At 39.6% G+C, this 18,096-nt stretch overlaps 2 protein-coding genes across 3 annotated transcripts in view; both read left to right on the top strand.

The window, feature by feature from the left end:
- GTF2H1 (general transcription factor IIH subunit 1) overlaps positions 1-8,390 on the top strand; it is a 31,835-nt gene extending 23,445 nt beyond the window's left edge. Inside the window, exons 11-16 of one of the 2 annotated variants that reach the window (XR_006353574.1) lie at positions 364-481; positions 1,951-2,041; positions 2,465-2,580; positions 5,954-6,046; positions 7,175-7,456; positions 7,766-8,390. Coding sequence is in view for 1 of the 2 variants with exons in the window: in XM_043970796.1 (XP_043826731.1) it covers positions 364-481; positions 1,951-2,041; positions 2,465-2,580; positions 5,954-6,046; positions 7,175-7,261 (505 nt within the window). In the remaining variant the exon portion in view is untranslated. Of the gene's footprint in view, positions 1-363; positions 482-1,950; positions 2,042-2,464; positions 2,581-5,953; positions 6,047-7,174 lie in introns of both variants that reach the window. The other variant, XM_043970796.1, reaches the window with a different exon arrangement.
- Positions 8,391-13,323: 4,933 nt separating this feature from the next.
- On the top strand, positions 13,324-13,649 carry LOC122731683 (40S ribosomal protein S27-like). The gene has a single exon (XM_043971941.1). It carries the CDS (start codon positions 13,324-13,326, stop codon positions 13,576-13,578), a length of 255 nt encoding a protein of 84 aa, XP_043827876.1. The 3' UTR covers positions 13,579-13,649.
- Positions 13,650-18,096: the final 4,447 nt, after the last annotated feature.

Genomic DNA, 18,096 nt, shown 5'->3' with positions numbered 1-18,096 from the left:
AGTTGTATACAGAATGATTCTACCCTGAATTCTTTCTAGAACAGCTTCCATATTTTGGACAGTTACTGTTATTCAAATGCAGTATGTTTTTAGCAAAGATTCCCTTGCAAGATTTCACATCTTAACTGAAATGGTTACAATTCAAGACCCATAGTTTACAATTTGTGATCTGAAGGTCCAATTAATAAATTCACTATAAATTTGTTGCCTTCTTGAATATAATGTGGAGAATGGAATAATTTTACTGAAATGCTTCATATTTTTGTAACATCAGGAAAACCATATGGTGACTTCTGAGATGTTTGAAAAGCAAAACATTCAGATTGACCTATATTAACTTTTTTCTCCATCTTCAATCTTCAGGTATTATCATGGCCCAACTCCAATACAATCCCTCCAATATGCAACAAGTCAGGATATTATCAATTCTTTTCAAAGCATTAAGCAAGAGATGGAAACTTATACACCCAAACTAACTCAGGTAACTTCAGATGGTAACTCTGTATTTTCCTATCTTAACTTACAAAAAACATCCATCTTGGGATAGATGGGTTTTAAAGGTGCTTAAAATAGTAATTTCTTCTAAATTCATCCTTTCCTATTTGTATTTCTTGGTTGTAGGAGTCGAATCCTAGAATGTGAAAACTGGAAGGGACATTAAAGGTCACCTACTCCAGACCTTTTTTTTTTTTAAAACAGATATGAGAATTGATTGTTAACAGAGATACTAAGAAAGAAGCAGTATTGTGGCTACTTCTGTTGTGTGTGCATACATACATATTATCTTAGTGGGGAAATTAGACTGGAAATTTCTCTCTTTTTTTGAGGGGGGGTGGCAATGAGGGTTAAGTGACTTGCCCAGGGTAACACAACTAAGCAGTGTCATGTGTCTGAGTCTGGATTTGAACTCAGGTCCTCCTGAATCCAGAGCCAGTGCTTTATCCACTTTGCCACCTAGCTGCCCTAGACTGGAAATTTCACAGAGATTGTTATACACCAGATATTGGCACAGAGAATATATTTTCAAGATTTTTCTTTTAACTAGTTGTCTTCATTTGCCATGTTTTGAAATTTTAAATAAATAAATGATTGAATTTAACAGATCTGGGGGCAGCTAGATGGTGCAGTGGATAAAACATTGGCCCTGGATTCAGGAGGACCTGAGTTCAAATTTGGCCTCAGACACTTGATACTTACTAGCTGTGTGACCTTGGGCAGGTCACTTAACTCTCATTGCCCTGACCCCCCAAAAAAAACAAAAAGAATTTAACAGATTTTCAGAGCTTAAAATTGAATCAGTTCCCCTTGTTAGCTGCCATCAAGAGAACAGATTATTACAGCTTTTTTGCCAAACTAGTCTCTCTCATTCACTATTGCTCATCCTACTCTACCAGAAGCAACATGTGAAGTAATTGGGCAAAGTAATTTCACTTAATCCATAAGAAAGACCCTGTTTAAATAGCAGTGTTCTTTTGGGGAGCAGCTAGGTGGTGCAGTGGATAAAGCACCAGCCCTGGATTCAGAAGGACCGGAGTTCAAATCTGGCCTCAGACACTTGATACTTACTAGCTGTATGACCCTGGGCAAATCACTTAACCCTCATTGTCCCCACCAAAAAAAAAAATGAATGACCAAACGAATGAATGAATAGCAGTGTTCTCCTGGGTCTCTTTAAACCTCTAGGGACTACTGTGGTACTTTAGGCATTCTCCATCTGGTCCTAGGGTAAGGAATTGACTTGATGCTCATCCTCAAACATTGGAAAGAGAATCATGGTGCCTTTTCCAAATATTAGGTTGTAAAACTCCTATCAAGTCTTGAGATGGATGAATAAATCTTGGCTGTTTTTTCCTGTTCTTCTGAATTGAAATTTTAACTTTTATTTTTACATTTCACTAAATCTGAAATAACTAAAAATTCTAAAGGAGAAGTTTGGTTTTTGTTCTGCAGGTTCTTTCAAGTGGTGCTGCAAGTAGTACCATCACAGCCCTATCCCCTGGAGGAGCACTTATGCAGGGAGGACCACAGCAAGCCATAAACCGTATGTGTGTCACAGCTTCACCTGGTTTCCATTGGGTAAAAAAAGTGTAGGGGGAAAAACATTTACTTCATAAAAGCTAATAAGGCTTTATTCATTCATAAACTATTGTAATATTCTAACCAGTCACATTGATTTTTTTTTTCAACCTGGCCTAAGCTTATTAAACTTATTAAGATGAAAGAAAACAAGTCAGGTTAACATAAAATCTTACATTTATTCACTTACTTATTATACTCATTTATAAGTAAATATGCAGAATTGCTATCTGGTCTCCCAGAGAGAATTTTAAGCTTTGAAGATCTGTTAAGATCTCAGGGGAATGATTCCACATGGTATTAGGGTACCGAGTGGTCAGTTTTGGGCATTCTGCATATGGAGCAGACTAGGGACTTGGATTTCAAAAGTACTTCCTTTTTCTTGCAGAGATGGTGCCAAATGACATTCAGTCAGAACTCAAACACTTGTATGTGGCCGTGGGGGAGCTGCTGAGGCATTTCTGGTCCTGTTTTCCAGTTAACACACCATTCCTAGAGGAAAAGGTGAGGACAGAGGAATTCTGGTCAACTTTGATTGCTGATGGGACATGGCTCAGGAAGTGGTGACTCTGGATCAGAAATATATTCTTAATGGGACAAGTTTTTTTAAGTTTTACTGTAATTCAGGTTTGCCAATTCAAAGCCCCTTTTCTGTTTAAGGCATCTTGGTCAGGGACCCCAAATCCCATCAGTTCAGTTATATAAATCCAGAGGGATACCAGCAACTACAAACATCAGTCAATTAAAACAGTAAGGTAACTTGATATTAAAGACGCAGCAACTGGATTCACTAAATAGGTTCCCTTCAGTCTGCTATGGGGAAGAGAAAATGAATCTCCAGAGGAAGAGGAGGGATGGACACCAGGAAGCAGCTCCCCCATAAAACTCAGCTGCTACAGTTCAAGTTAACAAGCATTTACTGAGTCTCTGTTAGTATGCCCCAGTTGCTGGCGGGGTACAAAGCATAGATGACTCTTGCCCATCTCTCTTGTGGAGCTTGATTGGGGTTGGGGGTAGTAGAAGAGGAGAGAAAACACAAGGTTTCAACAAGAAGAGGAAAGGACCCAGCAGTTAGGAAGAGAGCATTGGTTAGATGAAGCCTTGCAGGTCATCATAATTTGTGAGACCTTGGCTCAAAAAACAAGTGCTGCCAGCTTCAGTGGGCATTCAAACTAGGCAGGAATGTGTGCTCATTGCTAGTCAAAGGGAAGAGGCCAGCCAGAAAGGGGGATGATTCCTGCATTCTGTACACCTCTGTTCAGTGCCTACTAGGAGAAGGCATTGTGATTGATAGGACTGGAGATACAGAAACAAAATTGATGCCATCTCTGCCTTCAAGGAGCTAGATAGCTATCCTTAAAGAAATGTGGAAATAATAGGAAGGCACTCGTTTCTGGAGGAGGAACTGGGAGGCCCAATGGAGGATAGGTGGCATCTTGGACAGAGCTAGTCATTCTACCAGGTCGGGGTGGAGGGGACCTGCTCCAGGCATCAGGAGGTAGAATGTCAGGTACCACAAACAGTGTCTGGTTTGTAACTTAATGTTCAAAGGAGCATAATGTGCAGTGAAGCCTGGGAAAGTCACAAGCTAGAACCAAACTGTGAAGAGCTTTAATGCAAAATAGGTTTGTTGTGACCTAAGGACACAAGGATCCAATGGTACCTTCTGAAGTGGAAGAGCTCCCCCAGGCTTGTGCTTTAGGAGTGTCAGTCAGCTCTCAGCAGATGTGTGCACAGGGGATTGAAGACAAAAACAGCCTGTGTGATGAGTTAGCTAGGAGGTACCAAATGGGAAAGAAAAGACTAGGGATCTCACTCCTGGGGTTTAGGAAGAGCAACAAGATATTTAAGGTGACCTGCACAGAATGCACTTTAGGTATGTTTGTGTCACTAATGAGTGACAAAGATTTGCACAAAGTGCAGGGTGGTCTGCCGTTCTTCCCAGATAGGATGGTAGAAGCACTAGAGGAATTCAACTTAGCAGGAAAATGAAATGTTCCTTGAAAAAATGGGGTAAGTGTTTGGAGGAGGAGTCTAAGAAAAGAGGTATAATAACACACAGGGGAAGCTTAATCAGTGTTAGGAGATTGTAAGATGGAAAACTGTGACAAAACAGAAAGGGAAGAGAGTTGCAAAGTTCAGCAGTAATGAGAGTCTCCTCTTTTGGAGGAGTTGGTAGCCTGTGTCCAAGTTGTGCCTGAAAGTAATCTTGAGATTTGTCAATCGGGGCAGGTGTTATCTACTCCTGGGAATCTTGCAGGGATAAATGCTAATGTCAGAAGGAACCTGGAGGGCATATTGCTGGGACCTCTGGAGTCCTTCAAGAAACTGAAGGCCCTATTAGGGGCGAATGTGGTGATACAGAATGGTCCATAGTATAAATGATCTGGAGAGCATAGGAGTAGAGCAGGAATTACAGAACTGAGAGTGAAATCCCCCTCAGGAAGGCCCAGCCACAGACAGAGGAAAATGAATAGCAGATTGAAGATGGTGCCTGAGAACAGGGGCCCATTGACCAAAGATAATGGTTTATGAGCAAAAATCAAATGACCACTTATTACAAGTTTTTTAGATAAAATTCCATTTCAGATATAAAGTGAACAAGCTAGCATCTAGTGTCCCTTCCAACATAGATTCAGACACAATGAAAAAAAATCCTGATATATGATAGTACCTCAAAAGTGCATTAGACAGGGGGTGGCTAGGTGGCGCAATGGATAAAGCACCGGCCCTGGATTCAGGAGTACCTGAGTTCAAATCTGGCCTCAGACACTTACTAGCTGTGTGACCCTGGGCAAGTCACTTAACCCCCATTGCCCCGCAAAAAAACCAAAAAACAAAAAAATAAATTAAAATAAAATAAAATAAAAAAGTGCATTAGACAGGGTGCAAATTACTATAATAGAGGTAGCACAATAGAGATAGTGTGGACTTGGAATCAGGAAGACCTGAGTCCAAATGTAGTCTCACTTCCTAGCTGTGTTACTTTGGACAAATCTCTTGACCTGTGTTTGTCTCAGTTTCTTTATCTGTAAAATGAGGATAACCAACTATTTCCCTGCACTGTTCTGAGGATTAAATGAGATAATAAGTATGAAGTGCTTAGCACAGTACTAGGTACAAAGTGCTATATAAATGTTAGCTATTATTAATAATAATATTTGGGGTTGGGGGAGTCAGTACCAATTTGGAGATTGAAGAAGGCTTCTTGGAGTGGGATTTGTATTTGAATTGACCCTTCAAGGTGGAAAAACAGTATGTGGGGTCAAATCTCTGAAGGCAAACCAGAAGATTTTCCAGCTAAAGAAAATTCAGCATGTGACTGTGCTGTAGAATATTTTGTAGTGGTTTGTGTTTTTGGTTTGGTTTGGGGTTTCATTTTTGGCTAGGGGATAGTTTCAACTGAGACATTTTATCAGTATAGAAAATTCCAGTGTGGTAACTGCATCTTCTGTAGCACATACTCTTGGAGTCATCTTGAGCACTGAAAAGCTAACTCCTTTTGCCTGTGGTCAGTCAGTTATCATATTGTCTATATGGGTTATATTTTTTGGTAAAACAAAGCTCTTCATTTATTCAGGAAGCATTTCACCATTAGGTGCCTACTCTGCGCCAGACATTGCGGTGGGAAAACAAGTCAAAATGGAAACAATCCCTGCCTGCGAGGAGATTACATTCTCTTGGGGGGAAACAACATGTACACATAAAGGCAAAATAGAAGGGTCCTTTCAGTTGTGGGGAGGAGCATGTTGTTATAGTCATGTAGCTAGGATGTGTCAGAGGTAAGGCTTGAACCAGGTCTTTTCTGATTCAAAGGCCAATTCTGTAGCCTCTGTGCAGCACTGCCTCTCATTGTCTGTTTACTCATATTTTTCAGGTAGTAAGGATGAAGAGTAATTTGGAACGATTCCAAGCTACTAAGCTGTGCCCATTCCAAGAAAAAATTCGGAGACAGTATTTAAGCACAAATGTAAGAAAACAGCTGATTTTAAGCATCATTTTCTATATGCAGTAAAATACTTAGACTGTATTTGATTCTGTACTAATGAGTAGACATCCTGGTTTCCTTTTCATTAGCCAAGATTATTTATCATTCTACAGGGTGGGCCAAAAGTCACGAAGGGGTATGATGTTTTAATAACTTTTTGGAAATTATTTTTAATTTTTTGTCATATATGATACTTTATTTTCAGATATAATATAAATTCATTTCTTATATATACTATATATGATGCCATGGTAATGTAAATTAAAAACAAAAAACAAAAATTAATTTAATGCCTTTATTTTTAAGGCATTATTAGATATTCATGACTTTTGGCCCACCCTTTATATATAAACATAATGGAATGAGAGGAGTATAGATGGTAAAGTTTTCTTTAAAGTGTTTTAAAAGTGGAAACCCAGTGGCTTCCAGATTTGACTGAAACAAATCCTGTCACTGAGTAGTAGGCATCCCAAGCCAAATATCTAAGTGATTTCTCTTGTCAGGCCTGTCCCTTTGAAATTATGTGGTGTGGAGCTAGTCACCAACACATTAGAAGACTATCACCTCTTTTATACATACATACATACATATACATACACACACACACACACACACACACACACACACACGAACAAGTGAGTTTGTGGCTGACTGACAACTCTCAGGAAAAATAAATAAACCAGGCCTTGAGGTCAAAGTCAGTGAGTTTCTTAAGACACTTTCTCAAAAATTCTTTCTTACATGCTTGGGTCAAGTAATTCAGGGATATGCCCACCAGGGGTCAGCCCAGAACAGGAGCAGTCACAGCACCCCTTCATACTAAATAGCTCTGAACTCCAAGATCCTGATCCACAATTACCTTGTGTAATTCCACAATCGCCCCCACCTGGGCACTAGGGCACCCGCTCTGCTGCATCGAGCCCATCATCTTTCTTGGCTATGCTGCCTCTGATGCATGGTGACCCCTTGCGCTTCTATGTGGCTTCATTCTTAGAGCATTTAGCTATTGTCATTCACTAGTAAAGGGTAATGATAAGTTTGGGTCATGGTATGTAAACAGAAACATTGCAGCCTTCCTTGGGGTTGTCAAAGTCTTTGGCTGTTTTTCAGTTGGTAAGTCACATAGAAGAGATGCTGCAGACGGCCTACAATAAACTCCACACATGGCAGTCCCGGCGCCTGCTAAAAAAGACGTGAAGGAGCCCTGGGTGTTGGAGGCTTTGGTCCCTGGGATGCTCTCTGCAGCAGTTGTGGGAACACACCCTGAGCAGCTCACGTATCACCCAGAGGATGCTGCAGGGACGTCTGCAGTCACTGGACTTGGGAGCTGACACTATTGAACTTGCACATTCTGGAGTGAAAGGAGCTGTGGTTAAACTTGAAAACTGGGAGGTAAATTAAGGCAGAACCAAAACAAGCTGAATTGCAAAAAATATATATATTTTAAAAAAGACACTGTTTACTGCAGTTACTCAGGAACTGCTTTTGATTTGCATTAAGAGCTGCTTTCAGAAATAAAAAGTAACTTTAAAAAGGGTGAATTGATAAAATCTGAAAAAAAAATTTTTTTGTCTAACCTTTTTTTTGTTTAAGTATATGGCACAGGGTAGAAATTAAATGTTGTTGGGTTGGTTTTTTTTTTTTCCTCCTCCACTGGATCCTCACGTTTTACTGGATTCTGTTTGTACTTTACTGAAACAGGTTGAAAAAGGAGTATTTTAAATAAAGCAGAGAGAAGCTGTCGCTCTAACCATCAGGAGACAGTTGTGGTCAGAGGCATCTTCTGCTCTGTGTTTCCTACGGAAATGAGAAGCAATAGAATTGCACTGAGCGCTTATTTGTGGTTTGGGGTCCTGGAATGACACAAGGGGAACAGTTTTACAGAAAGTCTTGAATTTTTTATGCAAAATTTTTTCAAGAGACAATGGAGCTGCATGTTTTTGTTTGAGTGCAAATAGGCACTGCTGAGATTTTGTTAAGATGGCATGTGCTTTGAGGCAACTGCTTTTTTAAGAATTTAAAGATCTTACAAGTGAAGAGAACTATAAGAATCATTTACTTATTTTCACCTCTTTAAGAGAAATAAAAAGTGTTTCTCAAGTCTGTTTTTCTCCAGTCTCTACCTGACTGTTAAACTATTTTTGGCGAATCGATAATCATTGCATAGAGTGGAAAGCGTTTGAATGCAAAAAAAAAAGTTAGATATGATATTGTATCTGGAGTCTGTGCCATATTTTGTTCCTAATAGGATCAACTCACTGTTTATCTAAGACTTAGCTGTCTTGTATTAAAAATGATACAAAAAAGTAAACCCGTTTTATACATACTGTTTAACTGCCATGTTCTGTGTTTTTGTTTTTGTTTTCATTATGTCTGGTGGTTCATATCTGGTCGTGCACATGGGTTGGGCTGCTCGTGGTTTTTCATTTGAAGCATATGTCACATTGCAATGTCATATTCAGGGCACAAGTGAAAACTATATTCAGTACTTGAACAGGGGAAATAAGTAGAGAAAGGTCATAAAAACTCCTATTGGGCAATTATTATTAAGACCTTGGTGGGATTGAAGTTTTCTTTGAAGTACATAAATCTCAACAAATGGTATCCCTGAATTTCACAGTCAGATTCAGAGTACCTAACTCAGAAGCCTCATTGTGATGTAGTAGGGGGTTGATTTAATTGATCAGATTGATCGTGAGGCATCCCAAAGAATTACAAGACTCAGTGACCCAGTTTCCCAAGTTTTATTGAAAGACTGATGACCACAGGGAGAGCACCAGGGACGTGTCTCAAATTGGGGGTGAAAATGGTTATATTTATAGTGAGAAAAAGGTTATCTCCTCATTATCTTAGTCTCCTTAAAGAAGGTACATGGGAGTTCTTATCCTAATTTGGACTTCCTGGGGTCCTAAGACAACCTCCAAGGCAGGTGCCTTTTACCTTGGGGGTGTGTTTTTGGGGTTTACATGTCATAAGGTGAACCTAAAGACACATTTGGTCATTTCTGCGCATGTTCCTAACGACATGCTTAAACTTGTCAGAGCCAGAGAGTCTCTGTGTTTTTTATATCTCTTTACTTAAGAACTGGTTTCTAGGTGCCCTGTCATCTAGGAATATTAATGGTTAAATGGTCCCTGGTTACTGTCTCTGTTGATAGTAAGGGTTGATAAGGACTGGAACCCTCTTGGTTTCTGTACTATTGATAAGAACACAAACCTTAGTCTCTCTGTTAACCCTTTTAGGTACTATTGATAACTCAAGTCTTAGGTTATCTGTTAACCCTTTTTAGAGCTCAGATCTTAGGTTGTCTGTTAACCCTTTTTAGCCTTCTCCATCAATTGTAGTCCTCTGGAATATGACCATTGACACTCACCAGCAGAGACCAGGTACACCCGTTTTGAACAAGGCAGTTACATTGCCAGAGAATAGAGTCCTTTGTTGATTACCAGGCACAAGAACATCAAATGATGATTCAGAACTCTTTTTCATAAACCCAGGATTGCCTTCATACTACTCTCAGGCTGACTGAGGTTGCTTTTTATTCTAAGACTTAACCTTCCTATAAGTGACTTTGTGCTATAGGTGACATTTCTCAAAAGACAAAATGAAAAACAGACCCTGGCCCTAAGGCAGTCACCAGGTGCTTCTGGATGTGAGAGGTGGGCCAAGTGCTCATTATTTGCAGACCTTCCTGCCCGTGGGGACACAAGTAGAGAATGTAAAGATACTGGAACTAAGAAAGCAAGAAGGCGGATGTGAATCAGACATGGTCGGGGTGTATTTTCTAGTTCATTCTTGTTCAAGGCCAGTAATTTGACTTTTATTGAAACACTCCTCCCCTTTTGTGTGACCCTGTAAGAAAATAATTATTAATAATTGATTTCTTGGGGGGACCCAGAGATCACTTTCTCAGTCCTTCTCCCAACTCCAGAAAGTCAAGTTCTCCTTGAGAAACTTTTATCAAATCTTATCTGGCACAAACCCAAGGGAACAAAAAGAATGGAGATAGATTGTTTTGTCTACATGGGTGAAGGGCTGGTAGAATTAAACCACACCTAGATAATGGACTTTGCCTTCACCAACTTGAAGGGTCTTTTACATGCTTTTCCTTGATGTCATCTTTTGAGTTCATTTTAATATAGATCACCTTCAAGAATTTTTTTCAAAATGTTAATTTTACATATATAATTCAGTATACCACAGTATATTTCACATTAGCAACATTGAATCAAACAAGCATTTATTGGGAGCTTCTTATGCACTGGGCATTCTGCTAATAGACAAAGGCAAGACATTCCTTGCTTCAGTGAATTTAATTCTAGCAACAGCCAGTGCGGACATATATACATATATTCAGAGCAACCTCCCAGAAGGCACAAGAAGCTGAATAAGGAAACTAATGGTAAAAAGAATCCAGGCTGTAAAGAGAATTCCAAATAGGGGCTTATATTTGATAGAAGGGTTAGGGAGCCACTGGGATGATACAGTCAGACTTTTAGCTTTAGTGTAAGAGCGTGGATTTGAATAGGGAGAGACATGAACAAATGGGATCAGTTCTAAGGCTGTGTTCAGAAGATTAATTTTTTCTCCATCATTTCTCTGTCAAGAGATAGGTATTATTATTCATCAGTCTTCTGGAATCATATCACAGGGCAAGGTCCTATCCTTCTTAGGAAGGATAAACTAGTCCCTGTGCTTGAGCTTAGAATATAATAGGGTAACTGGCACCAATTAACTCTAAAGAGTCTTATTCCTCCTCAAGGAGTAAAGGGAACACTGGGCTCTTGCAGGACATGCGCCAGTAGACTGAAAACCCTGATAGGGTTTTAAATTGGGAAATTCGGTGTGGATCTGGTAAAATACAGCTGAAGTCCTTCCTATCTGCACAAAACCTCATTACCACACAGCTTTGCGGTTCATGAAGAAGGCAGGTGTGTCTGCAGTATAAGTATGGCCCATGTGGAGTATAAGGCACATTGAGAACCTATGAGGAGGGAGATCACTTTTGCTGCAGGATGCCCAGTGTTCAATGGGTGTAAATAAATAAAAACAGCCTAGTATCTCACCTTATGGGGATGATGATTATTTCCAGTAGCTAAGCACTAGTGGGGGGCAATTATTCAAGACTAAGGAAGGCCTCAGTACAGGCTTTGGCTACACATAGCTGCCAGGTTCCCTCTCCATTCTTTTTTTTTTTTTTTTTTGGTGGGGCAATGGGGGTTAAGTGACTTGCCCAGGGTCACACAGCTAGTAAGTGTCAAGTGGCTGAGGCCAGATTTGAACTCAAGTACTCCTGAATCCAGGGCTGATGCTTTATCCCCTGCGCCACCTAGCTGCCCCCCAGGTTCCCTCTGTATTAATGCTATTAATGACTCACCTGAGACACCTGAATTTAATGCTATTTTTATGCAAATTCTTTGCCTCGGTCAGACCACATCCAAGATGTTTGATGTATTTTTAGGCACCAGAATTAAGAAAAAATATTGATTAGCATTCATAGAATCAATGTCCAGAAATGAGCGGGCTCAAAAACCCAAGATCCTGATTTAAAGCTGGAAGGAATGTTAGAGGCCATCAAATAGTATCCCCTCATTTTTAGAACTGAGGAAACTGAGGCACAGGGGTTGACTAATTTGTCCAGGGTCACAAAGCTAAGAATTAAGTGAGGCCAGCCAGATGGAAACTCAAGTCTTAGGGACTCCCAAATCTGACATTAGTCACTAAACCATCTACCTGCTTCATGTCATGAGAAGATTGGTTGAAGGATGGGTACTTTGTAAAGGAAGAAATCTTAAATTGTCAATAACCATAAGAAAAAAGATCAGTAATTAGAGAAATTTACATCAAAGCAACTTTGAGATTCAGTCTCCTATCATTAAATTGACAAATGACTTGTCGGAGGGACTGTGGTGAAGATTGATTGAGTTGTGGATTGTCCAGCCATTCTGGAAAGCAATTTGTAACTGCCCAAAAGTTACTAGACTGTGCCTACCCTTTGGCCCAATTATAACACTACTAGACCTAGTAGAGCTAGTACCCCCCCACTCACCCCCTATAGAACTCAAAGAAAGAGGAAACACCCAAATATACAAAAATATCAGAGCTCTTTTCAAGTAGCCAAAAAGTGTAAACTAAGTCCAGTCCCTCAGTGAAGTGGCTAAATAAATGGTGGTATATTCATATAAAGGAATATTATCACCACCATAAGAAATGATTCATACTTCTGGAATCTAATACAAACTAGGAGAAAATTTTATATTACAAAAACAAGAAACTGAAAAGACTTTAGTATTCCGATTAACTCAAATAAACCAAGTTTGGAAAACTGAAGATGAATCATGCCACCCATCTGCTGCCAAAGAGGTAATGAAATTAAAATCTAAAATAGGCATTTGGGGGCATGGTCACTGTAGGAAGTTGTATGGAAATATACGTGTGCCCATTTTTTATATTGTTCATTTGGGGGGGGGGAATGAGGGATGTTTTTTGTTTTTAATTGCCACATGGAAACTCAAAAGAATTTTGGAAGAAGGTGAGAGACCTAAATAAGCAAAACCATCCCAAAGGCATTTAAGTATGAACCTAAAAGAAAAACAACACACAATGGAAAAGATGTGTAGATATTTATAACAATTTTTCACCATCAATGACAATCCATCACACTTGAATTCTTAAATCATAGTTAAATTATAGGGAAGCACGACCTCACAAAATGGTCCAGACGTAATGGATATGGATTGCCTAGATAGTAAATTCTCCATCATTTGAACGTTTCAAGGAACTACAAGATGACTGCTAGTCTATGAAATTGTAGCATGTAATCACACTTGGGTACGGGTTAAATAACCTGAAAGGTTCCCTAACAAGTCTAAGAAGATAAAATTCTATTCTTAAAGCTGTGTCCAATGTTGGACCCCGAAAAAGTATTAAGAAAATGTGCCTTATTCCCTTAATTGCAGAGATGGAAGACTATAATAGGTTTAGAAAATAGTGCATTGTCAGGGCTGATGCATTGGTTTTGCTGAACTGTTTTTTTCCTCTTTTCTTTGTTACAAAATAGGGTTTACTGAATAGACAAGAAGGTTGCTTAATAATGTTTATTGACTGATATATTCAGAAATATGACCCCAAAATTCTAATCCAGTATTCAACAAAAGGACACTCAAGCACTCCAGCCATTTTCAATTTATTAGGGAAACCAGAGGTCCCTTAGAAATTAGATGGAGCTTTTCCGGCAGTGAAGATCTCCCCGTGCCAACATGCCTCTCGCAAAAGATCTCCTGCACCCCTCTCCCAAGGAGGAGAAGTGGAAACACAAGAAGAAGCGTCTGGTGCAGAGTCCAAACTCGTATTTCATGGATGTAAAGTGCCCGGGCTGCTATAAAATCACCACTGTCTTTAGCCATGCACAAACGGTGGTTCTCTGTGTCGGATGCTCCACTGTACTTTGTCAGCCTACAGGAGGAAAGGCAAGACTTACAGAAGGATGCTCCTTCAGAAGGAAGCATCACTAATGACTGAATCAAGATGAATGAGGAAGTGTAAAGAATAAAACAAATTTGGTACCAAAAAAAAAAAAAAGAAATTAGATGGATACAAGACTCATCTCTGCAGTCATGGACCCCTTTACCTGGGAGCTGGGCTTTTTTATAGCAATTGAGGGGGTGCCAAAAATAGATGGAGGTAGTACAATTACTCATTTGGTCAGTTCCGGAAGGGGGAAATCCACATGGTTGGTCAAAAATGAAACTCCATGTTCGGCTAAAGTAAAGAACTTCTATTTGGTCAAGGGATATATCCATCAGTCACCAGATTTTAATCATCAAGCTTTCCCATGTCAAGTCATTGACTAGGCAACAGGATTCTAGGACTTTGTTATAACTATCAGGTGCAAAAGGATGGAGAAGATGTGGTTTTCTGTTGCACAGCAGCTTCCAGGGTACAAAGGGGCAGGGATGGGGGCAACATTAGAGGGGTGGTGCAGCAAGTCTCTATCCCTATCCCTAACACAAATTACAAACTAAACCTACATAGTATAAGTTATAATCATCAATACATGGAAATTGTCATCAATGCAGTCAATTAATCATAATTCTTATCCTAGCAACATTAATTATCAAAACTTATCAAACTTAATCCTATTCTACTTAATTCTCACTGATACTCATTAAATGACAATGAACTGAGTGAATATTGATCAGATTAAGTAGGGGTATCAAAATTATTCTCACAAAAAAGATATAAAAACAATAATTACATTTTAAAAATCTGATAGGTAGCATGGTACAGTAGGTAAAAGACTATAGGGGCACCTAGGTGGAGCAGTGAATAGAGCACCGGCCCTGGAGTCAGGAGGACCTGAGTTCAAATCCAGCCTCAGACACTAAACACTGTGTGACCCCGGGCAAGTCACTTAACCCCAATTGCCTAAAAAAAAAAAAAAACTATAGGACTTATCAGGAAACCTGAGTTTAGGTCTTAACACTTAACTGTTTGACCTTAGACAGATCACTTAAAATCTCTACATTATTTTCTTTAATTCTAAAATGGAAGTAATGTTTCTTAAACTACATGCCTTACCAGTGAGCCTATTGTGAGGAAAATTCTTTGCAAACTTTTACGAGCTTTAAAAGTTAATATTAATACCCTTAATATTTCAGAGACCTGTAATTTCATCTCGGGATAATCTCTTCAAAGCTCAATATCTTTGTAAGCAAATAGATGGTTTCTCTCAGTATTACCAGCAGCCAATGTGGTAATAAACCTTGCTCTCTGGTCTTCCATAATCTGGTCCTCAGGAAATAGACAATCCATCACAGAGGTCATATTTTAAATTTGTCCAACTTGACTGGCTGAAGCTTGGGTCTCACTAGAATAACCTTCAAGAGCTTGTGGAGCATTATCACATTGCACTTAGAAATTGAAGTAGAATTGTTCCCCTCCCAGTCAGCTTTTGACCTCTGGATTTCAACACAGTACCCCAATTGCCGTCTCATCCTGGAACTTCCCTTAGCATCTGGGCCTTTTTCACCCTGAAACATCACTCCACTGTGTCTATCCATTTCTCCCATTGTTGAGTTCCTACTGAGGCCTCCATTTTGGAGAGCGGCCCAAGCTGTCTAAATGTCAGTCTCTTCCAACTTTGCAGGCTTCAACTCCATACTTCCATCTTCCTTCACCCATCACTCAGCAGAGTGCCTATAACATAGTAAGTACCTAATAAATAATTATTGTCTTGCCTTGTTACCTAGAATTTATTGGAGGTGTGATTCTATTTGCTCCAGATTCCAAGATTTGCTCCCCATCTAGACAAACTGATTGCCTCAAGAGCAGGTCAATCACTTATACTGGGTTCTTTTCCCCCAGGACATTGGCTGTGGCTCCAATTTGACAATCACTTGAAGTATAAAAACAAAATTGTAACTGTCTGCCACTACCATACCTCTGTGACAATACCAGCTTCCCTGGGATGTACTGAGAAAGAGCTGCTGGAAGCTCTAAAAAAATGCTACCAAAAATTTTTTTTTTTTTTTTTTAGTGAGGCAGTTGGGGTTAAGTGACTTGCCCAGGGTCACACAGCTAGTAAGTGTTAAGTATCTGAGGCCGGATTTGAACCCAGGTACTCCTGACTCCAGGGCCAGTGCTCTATCCACTGTGCCATCTAGCTGCCCCTAAAATTTTTGTTATTGTTATTACCAAAAAGATTGTTGAGTTGTTTTTTAGTTGTGTCCAACTCTTTGTCACCCCATTTTTGGTTTTCTTGGCAAAGATACTGAAGTGGTTTGCCATTTTCTTCTCAGTTGATTTTACAGATGAGGAAAATGAGGAGGATAGGGTTAAATGATTTGCCCAGTGTCACAGCTAGTAAGTGTCTGACGCTAGATTTGAACTCAGGAAGATGAGTCTTCCTGATTCCAGACCTAGCACTCTATCCACTGTGCCGCCTAGCTGCCCTTTTGAAAAGATGAGCCTCTGTTTTCATGGGAAGAATAGGGTCAGTAAAAGAGTTCTGCAGTTTCCCAAAGATAATCCAGTCTACCACCCTCTACATATAGTTGTTACATCCTGGCTGCTTTTTCCATCTTTTTTCTCTTAGTGACAAAGGGACTTTAATGTTAGGAACCAAGTGTTGTGGTTTCACTGTCCTTGATGGACAAAAGGGAAATGACTTGGGCAAATCTTTTCCATTTTTTTTTTCAGTTCATAGTACTTCTTTTTTTATACCCTTGGGATAACTCTGCTTCTGGCTCTGCACTTCATCAACATCACTCAGCTGCCTTCTCATGCTGGAACTTCCTTTATCATCTGTGTACTTCTAACCTGAAACATCCCAGCCTTCTTTTTCCCACCGGTGAGTTCCCTCTGGGGCCTCCATTTTAGGGTTGGACCCAGGCCAGATTTTGCCTCTATGCCTCTGCCTTTGTACTATCCCCTACGCACACACATACACTTTAGCTCCCATTTATGTATTGTCATCTTCCATTAGAATGTAAGCTTCTTGAGGACTGCCATTCTTTTTGTTTTTATTTGTATCTCCAGCTTAGCATATTGCCTGGCTAATAATTAGTGCTTAATAAAGGTTTATCTGCCTACCTGTTGGATGTCTTGCCAAGCTTTCTTTAAACTGATTTTAAGCTTTATTGTGTCTCTCTTTACTCGTGATACTGTTCCTAAGCCATCAGCCTTATTCAGAAGATTTAGTAGACAAGTTACACTCTAACCTGGTTTTGCATTTGGCAGCCACCTCTATTTGGCAAATAAGTCAAATGTTTACTTGTATCTTCCTGGTTTCTTTTGATCTTATGAAAATTTACATTGGTTAAACTTAAATCATTAGAATCAGTGTCAATATAATTTCTGGTATTTATTTCCTATTTTTTGTTCTTTAATAAATAATTTTAATTTTATACCATACACAGACCAAATATGCCAGGGAAAAATTGGTGCCAAAAGCAACACAATTTTGAAAATATTGAGGGATTGGTTTTCAAGATATCTCAGAGAACATACTAAACAACTGGGGGGAAAATCAGAAATGATACCACCCAAAAAGGGGCAACTTAGAATATGTGAACAGCTACCCACCCACTTCCTCTATAAAATTCTTGAGAATTTTCTACACACAAGTCAAGAACATCCTTATTGAAAACAGAAGGAAATAGGAAATTTCTACAATATACTGGAAGAGAGGGATGGAAAACCCACTTGACTCTCAGTTCAGCAAAACAAAACAGTCTTAAAGTTTCCCCTCCAAAATGGTATCTTCTGTATTTATATTCTGATCATATTAGAGTTCCTGATCAATGCTTCCACAGAGAATTCTATTTAACAATCTCCTAATTATTAGTATCGAGCAGAGCATATATAATAAGGGGGTAGATGTATGCTAACCAAAAGCCTTTACCAGCATCATAAAGGGTGCCCTGCACATAGGCCAAATGAAGGGGATTCTATAGAGATGGCTAGCAAATAATTAATAAAACTATGTCAACGGCACTCCCAGAAAACAAAGAGGAACCTCAGAGGCCAGATGAAAGTGTAAATACCCTTGGAAGAGTGGGTGTCCTCAACAGGCAGAAATTAACTCTCGTTGGTTAACAATTAATGAGAATATCATAATGAGAGATTGGAGGACATGACTTTGGTTATGTTACTCTTGGACAAGAACTCCTCTCAACTAGGGTCACCCTGCCTCAGGCTGTCTAGACTAAGGGATCTACCTCCACCGGAGCCACGTATGGAGTAGAACATTGGGCCCCAGAATTTTCCTAGAGTAGATTCTCTTTACTCTTTAATCAGAACTAAGCTTTCCCAGTTGAGTGGGGTCTCTCTCCCTCAAGATTAGGGGAATGTTAGGGGCAGCTAGGTGGCACAGTGGATAGAGCACCGACCCTGGATTCAGGAGGACCTGAGTTCAAATCCGGCCTCAGACACTTAATACTTAACTAGCTGTGTGACCCTGAGCAAGTCACTTAACCCCAACTGCCTCAAAAATAAGATAAAATAAAGAAAAAAAAATTAGGGGAATGTTA

Source organism: Dromiciops gliroides, chromosome 6, assembly GCF_019393635.1.
Source record: "Dromiciops gliroides isolate mDroGli1 chromosome 6, mDroGli1.pri, whole genome shotgun sequence".
NCBI classification, from domain to species: Eukaryota; Metazoa; Chordata; class Mammalia; order Microbiotheria; family Microbiotheriidae; genus Dromiciops; species Dromiciops gliroides.
This window is presented reverse-complemented; position numbering and strand designations above follow the sequence as displayed.